Raw genomic sequence first — 7,725 nt, 5'->3', positions numbered from 1 at the left:
GCTCACGAACTGATGATTCTATCCACCTGATTTTAAAAAACGGATGGCTGATCGAAGCCACAACAAATGCTCTCATCTTGCTGTTGCTTGAAATATCTTTAAAGTCAATTATATCGCCAAAGCGTTTATCCATGCCACATTGAAAAGCAGAAACAAGAGCTGAAGTGTACGATGGAGTAAAAAATTGCAGTTTTCGCTGTATAACAAATATAGTTGGTAAGACAGCACCAAAATAAGACTCCATTGAAACCTCACCTTGGAGCTTGTCCAATGCTAGTGAAATTGGTCTCATCAGTTCCAACCACTCATTAAGAAAACTCAAATCTATATTGCTGAACTTCGGCAGCTGCAAACGTTCCATCACAACATTTACTTTATCGCGAAGATTATATATAATGCTATAACAGTCAAATTCAGAAATTTTTATCAGCCATTTTCATCAAAATCACTTCAACACATATATTTATAATGTAAACAAAAACACTTCAACACCTATATCTATAATGTAAACAAAAACACTTCAACACGTATATTTAAAATGTGAACAAAAACACTTTAACACATATATTTATAAGGATTGTTATATATATATATATATATATATATATATATATATACATATATATATATATAATAACTACTATATATAACGTGCATGTGTATATAGATCATGTAGAGTCTATGATATAGATATATAGATGTCAGAGTGATGTGAGTTAACCACCTTTTAATGACTCAATTAGCCAATGGTTATCTTAACATCCCGCTATCCATGACTAAACAAGAACAAATGTTGGTAAGAGAGATAAACAAGAATGTCAATGTGAAAATGTGTGTGTGTTTTCATCACAGTTTTCAATTTTTAAATGTTGACATTATCTTATTTTTGCTTAAAATTTTTCTGGTACTTACAGGAAAAATTTATTACTTATAAGTACAAATACTGAAAAATGCACTTAAGTATAAGTATTTAAGTGCAGGTTTTCATATGTACTTAAGTATAAGTGTCTAAGTACTATATTTGTACTTAAGTACGTACTTAAGTACAAATGTACTTAAGTACTCGTCGTCACTGATATATATATATATATATATATATATATATATATATAATATATATATATGTATATTGTTGGAAGACCATATTTTATACAGTATTATATGAAATATACCAAATTATTGGCATTAATCAATTTGAGTTTGTCTTTTCAATTTTCTTTAATAGAATTTTCTAGAAATTGTTCAATTTAAGGTAATTACTTGATCAAAATTCAAAGAAATTAGTTTGAAGTATAATATAAAAATTTATTTTTTTTACCTTTGGTAATTTATTTGCAATTTTTTTTTTGAAATTCTAGCGAAATACAATGACGCTTTGTATGTAATGAGATAATGCCTAATCAGTGGCGGATCCATAGGGGGGGGCGATCGCCCCCCCCTACTGAAAAAAAAAATTTCTAGTCTATTTTTGTCAATTCTTTATTACTGTTTATAAGAAAGCATGCAATGTCATCAAAAACTTTCAACTTTTAATGTCATAAAATGATAAATGTAATGATTTGGATCAAACATAGTCAATATATACATATGAGTACATATATAAATATAAAAAAATTATTTTCTTTTTTTTAATCCTATAAGTGTTTTAAAAAATGGGTTTATTTATTTTATTAGACTAGCGAGGTACCTACTACCTTGATAGGTTGACTAATAACAATTTATAAAACGAATTCTATTTTACGATTTCCTGACTTCGCAAAACGCTCAATTATATTTTCAACATTTACTAACGTCTCTGTGTACATTAAGTAGTGCCAATCCGACTAATCTGTCTTCTGTCATTCCTGTTCTTAGCCATGTTTTAATTCTTCGCAGAGTTGAGAAGCTACGTTCAGCACTGGCAACACTAACTGGACATGCTTTAATAATACGGAACAACTTCTGAGTGATTGGATATTGTACGGGGTCACACAAATGAAAAACAACAGAAAGATCAGTAGTCAGTGATTTGACTCCTCCTCCGTCCTTGTTCATTCTAAAGCATTTGCTCTGCCACAATTCAACTTCCGATATAAATTCAAGTTGGGTACTAAGTCCAAGAATGGTACCATAGAAATTACTGATTGCTGAAACAGATTCGACAACATCTTTATGATTTAGTTTAATACTATTTTCTGGCATCAAAGAATAGATTTGGAGACACTGCAAATTTTCTTTAGAAAAACGAGTATTTATATCCAATATCAGTATCAATATTACAGGCGATCATGTAAACTGATCGCCTGTAATATTCTTCCAATGAATCAGAAGGTACATTTTCACGGCATGTCTGTCGATGCACAAATCTTTTGTAGGTAAAAGTGCCATCTTTTTCAATTATTATTTTTTCTGCTGCTCTAAAAATTTCCAAAAACATTTCTTCGCAGTTTTCTCTCTTTTTTTGTAAAACATTTAACAGGTCTTTAATGCAATTTTCTGCATCATGTAAAGTTAAACTTTTTTTTTGAAACAATTCACTGAGGCCCTTTGTTAGAGAGAATACATACACAGCACAGCCTAAGGACACAATAAAATCACTTTCTCTAATTGCTGTTAATAAAGTTGTTGCTTTTGATGAAGTTGTTCTGTCATTCCATTTAGATATATTCTTTAGCGCATCAATTATTTGTGGAAGTTCAATACTAAACATCAGCAATGCATCATGTCTCTCAACCCATCGTGTTTCGCAGAGTGAAACCAGTTGTGAATTTATCATGTTCTTTATTATAAAATTTCGTTTTGCAGAAGCATTGAAAAAAGCAACTACTTCACTAATAACACCCAAACAATTTCTTATTGCTTGTACATTCGAACTTTTTGATAAAGTTAAATTTAAAGCATGGTTATAACAAGGACACCAGACTGCATTCACTGCAACTTTTTGAATTTCAACTACTGCTCCTTTTTGTAACGAAGACATAACACTGCAACCATCTGTTCCCACACCAACACAGTTTTCTAGAGAAAGGTGGAACTTGTTTGAAAACATGTTTATAACCGATTGACCAATAATTTTGCCGTCAAGAATAGGTTCAGTGTCAATTGATGCAGTAATATCAGATTGGTAATTGTTGTCATGTAGATCAACAAATCCTGCAAAATCTTCTCGAACTGATCCATCAGGCAGCAAGTAACGTAATATTATAGTCATTTGCGACTTATGTGATGCATTGGTTGTTTCGTCAATCATAATAGCATAATACTTTGATTCTCTAACGCGACTCAAAATTTGTTCACATATTTCCTCCCCACAGCATTTAATTAACGCATTTTGTGTGGTTTTGCTAATATAGGTTGCTGATGCTCTAGCCGTTTTTAAATGATTTTCTAAATTTGAATCTCCACTGCTTACTCTAAATTTTAGCAATTCTCGGAAATTACCTTCATTTTTAATCACATCAGAATCTTTATCATCTTTGTCTAATATACTGCCATCATCTCTGTGTCCTCTGAATGGAATATTCTGCCTTCCTAAAAATATAATTGTTTCCACAATAGGTATCAATCTCTGACGATTTTCTAAAACCTGCTGAAGCCGTTAAGCATTTACTCTGTTTACAATATTTATTGCTGGTTCATTATAGTTTTTTTAAAAACACCTCCGTGCTTCAACAGCATCCTTGTGGTATGTTGCTTTGTCATGCATTGTTAAATCTCCATCTTTGCCAAACAGTTTAGCAAACACTTGTAATGGTTGTTTAACAAGCTTCTGAAGTTCCATTTGTTTGTGAGATCCTGCAGTCAGGTGGTATGAAAATAATGAGCAATATTTGCAGTACAATCCTTTTTTATTATCTGAATAAACTAGCCATTCATATTTTTCCAGATGAGAATGATTAAGATATCGCTTTTCTTGTTTATTTTTCTTCTTGTGAAGTGAATGTGGCATTTTGTAGTCAGCTAGTGGCTTCCATGGCGATTCTAACAGACTTTTTCTTGTCAAATCATCCATAAATGTTCCAACAAATTTTCCAATATCATTGATAAACCCAGCATTTAAAATCTTACTAGAAAATGCCTTAGCAATTTCAGCTGTTCCAGTCTCAGTTGAAATCTGTTCATTTTCAGAAAAAAGACTATCATGAGCTATGACTACTGAATTGACATTCATATTCCGGCTGTTGCTGTCCATATTATTACTTGTTTATTACTGAATTGACATTCATATTCCGGCTGTTGCTGTCCATATTATTACTTGTTTCTGTTATCTCATGTTCAACATGTTCAGTAGAAATACTATTACTTGTTGAAGCTTCTGCTGATGTGGTTGGAAGTGGAAGTTTAGTTGTTCCACCAACTTCAGTAGTGACAGTAGAATTAGTTGTAGATGCTTCAACAGACTTTTTTCTCTTCAACGTCACAAAAAATGAATCCAAAGTACTCTGTGGTTGTAAAAAATTTGTTCTCTTCATTTTCTTCCGATGATAATGGTTTGTTGTAATTGTTCCTAATATTTTATAGTATTATAAACAATAATTAATGAATGTTTTAATTTAAAAGTAACTTGTATTTACTATTTTTGTCGTTTTTAAGTAACACAACACAATACACAATCATGGCGCTTGAAAACGAAAGTTAGACTGTTTAAAAGTGAATAGTGATATAAAATTAAAAAGTGCATATTTTAAAGGATTACTTAACACTACAATAATGGGATCCGTAGTAAATAATATGATTACTACATCACCTTTTTAATAGAACAGAGTAGATTTAAGTTTACTGATATGATACGGGAGTGCGAGCTACTTGCACCGTCTTTACCGATGCTGATACGATCGCGACATATATGCCGTAATGTCTTAGTCACATAGATTGTTATTTAAAGGGCAAATTGAAAAATAATTTAAACGTTTTTTTATTTGTGGGCTTGCCCGCCTTGCAGGCAGTTGTGGGTTGCCATGATGGATAAAAATATAAGATCACCTGGATCCGCCCCTGTGCCTAATAGATAAATACCTAGAGATGGTATAAAAACAAATTTAATCATTCACAAAACAATATTTTGTTCATATTAAAAAAAAACTTTACCAAGTGAATTCATTCCTTTGATGAGAACTATGTAGATCATGAGTCAGCTGAACGCCAGGCATTCAAACAGAATTCAAGCGACATCTCTCGGATGGCCCAAGGCTTTTGATAGCTGCAGTACATGCAGGCTAACTAATTCATCTTTTTAATATTTGATTTTAACGTAGTGAGTTTGTAAAAAATTGCATTTTGATTAGCCATCTCCATTTTTATAGAGCAAATATGGAAACCGACCAGGTCTAATAAATGAGCCCATGACGGAGGAGATGTCACTGGGTTCAATTCGATTTTATGGCAAAAAGATCCCCATTTACCACATTTCGTGTGTGATGCGTCGTTTAGCACGTATTCATTTACGTGTTGTCGATTTATTTGAACCTAAAAAGAGTGTAATTGACCTTTAACCTTTTAACAATGCTTATGCCTGTCTTAATACTTTTACCACTAATCTTGTATATTATTATTATTACTAGAGCTACTACTCCAATCTATTCTAGTATCAAATTGATTTGTAAAGAGCATGCAAAGATTTGAATAACTTAAACAAAATCGTTTATTAATGATATTGAATTTTTGAAAATAAACAGAACAAGACTGACTAAATGTTTTTGATGGTTTTTGTCAAGTTTGTGCAAAGTTATATTAACTCAAGTATTTCATGGAATGTAAAAATAACAGAAATTTATAAAATCAAAATTTAAAATCAAAAAATCAACCTTATATACATACATTCATACATACATATATACATACGTTCATGTGGCTGAGAATATTCGAATGAATGCTGTCAGTTGCGATTGATCCACTTACATACACACACGTATATATATATACATACATACAAACATACTTAAATACATACAAACATCATAGTATAAATGAGAAAAAATACATGCATACATACATACAACCAAACATACATACATACATAAATACAAACAAACAAAAAAAGTCCAGATTCAATGATATATATTTTATTGATTTAATTATTGTTGCAGCAGTTCCTGCGTGTCTGTGTAAATGAAACGAACATTTAAACAAACAAACAAACAAACAAGAGTCTAAATGAGAACAATTTTATTCTGGCTTTTGGAGATGGTTAATGTGGTTGGAAACTTTGTCGCGGTTTGTTTGGTCCTTCGAAACTTCTGCTAAGACACGGTCAATTTTGTGTTCAATTCTCTGCAGTATTCGTTTCAAGTTTGCAATTTTTCTCATAACTTCCTCACAGTTAGAGGTTTCGGCGTAAGTTTGGTCATGTTGGCGGGGAGCCATTGTAACACCTGACCACCTAAATTTTGGAAAATGGTATGAATTTATAATTTTATAATATATGTCTGTGCGTTTGTATGTGTGTCTGCATGTCTGTATGTGTGTCTGCATGTCTGTATGTGTGTCTGCATAGTGCCATAACGTCATAGCTTGTATGTATGTATATTTGTTTGTGTGCATGTATTAAACCGTTCTCATGTATGAAACCGTATAAAACCTTCTTGTCATAATCAATGCAAGAAAAACCTTAGATATATCTTTAGTGGAGATATGTACTATTAGTATAGATGTGTATGTGTACAGTATATGTATAGTCAATGTATGTGTGTGTATGTTTACTGCGTAAGACACTTGTACCTGCCCGAATCGAAGGTAACGCACGGACAGCTTTGTATATTATCGTAAAGAACGAATGAACGATAATATTTCGAGGAAATTTTTTTATATTTTGTAATAGGAATTATATAAAGAAACAGGGAGGAATTAAACCAGGTTTCATATAGTAAATAAACATAGTAAAGTTTATTAAAGGCACAATAAGTAGTTAACATTTAGTAATAGAGTTATTAACATGCAATTTATACTTTTGTGACAAGTTATGAAAATGCACTGAATTAATAAAACAAGTAAATAAACATAGCAGTTACTAAAATTTAGCAGTTAAACCAATAAAATAAATTGATAAATAAACAAATAAACAAATAAATTCAATAAATTACTAAATATATTAAAAATACAATAAATAATTAAAGTTTATTAATAATAATTATTAACATGCAATAATTTAATCTATCGAATATTGTTTAATGGAACACACAGGAATTAAGTAATAGGATAGATAGATAATAAGCCAATATTTAATACAATATTCCCATTGAACCAATATATTGGGTATATTTAATATATTAGAACAGTTTATAATGTTTAAAGCATAGCATATAATTATTAGATAATATTACATTACTCTCTTCTGTAAAGTTAAAACATTGAATAACTAAAACAATGTTATTAATAACCTGGCAAAAATTTTGTGAAACCGAAGCTAAAGCAAAGCTAATTGAAACAAAATTTGTTGAAAGAACGGTAATAATTTTTGTTAAAAGTTATAATTGATTAGAATAGTAATTTATTGTTTTTTTTTAAATAAACTATAAATTGAAAAAATATCAGCTAAAGAACAATATGAATAATAACATAATTGAGATTTTGAGTGATATAATATATATTATATAGTAGGCTGTTAGTAATAATAGGTAACTATAATAACTTGTTAAAATAGATAAATATATGTACCTTTTTATGTAGCATCCATGCATAAAGTATAATGTATTTATATTAGTAATGTTATTAATAGAAAAGTTTTTTTTAATAAAAAAACTTCAGGTA

At 30.4% G+C, this 7,725-nt stretch overlaps 2 protein-coding genes across 2 annotated transcripts in view; both read right to left on the bottom strand.

Annotated features, from left to right (window-relative positions):
• Nucleotides 1-1,782: 1,782 nt before the first annotated feature.
• Nucleotides 1,783-1,956, bottom strand: HELRODRAFT_153389 (hypothetical protein; the record flags this gene model as incomplete). The annotated part of the gene is made up of 1 exon (XM_009033028.1): nt 1,783-1,956. A coding segment is annotated over one exon (174 nt), but the record flags the coding sequence as incomplete, so codon positions are not given.
• A 4,188-nt stretch (nt 1,957-6,144) lies between these two features.
• The window catches only part of HELRODRAFT_165983 (hypothetical protein), a gene marked incomplete at both ends in the record, with an annotated part of 4,095 nt that continues 2,514 nt past the window's right edge, over nt 6,145-7,725 (bottom strand). Inside the window, one exon of the mRNA XM_009033027.1 lies at nt 6,145-6,350. Within this exon, the coding sequence (XP_009031275.1) occupies nt 6,145-6,350 (206 nt within the window). The remainder of the gene's footprint in view (nt 6,351-7,725) is intronic.

The sequence above is a fragment of the Helobdella robusta genome (genome assembly GCF_000326865.2).
Source record: "Helobdella robusta unplaced genomic scaffold HELROscaffold_9, whole genome shotgun sequence".
Classification (NCBI taxonomy): Eukaryota; Metazoa; Annelida; class Clitellata; order Rhynchobdellida; family Glossiphoniidae; genus Helobdella; species Helobdella robusta.
Note: the sequence above shows the minus strand (reverse complement) of the source record. Positions and strands in the feature narration are given on the sequence as shown.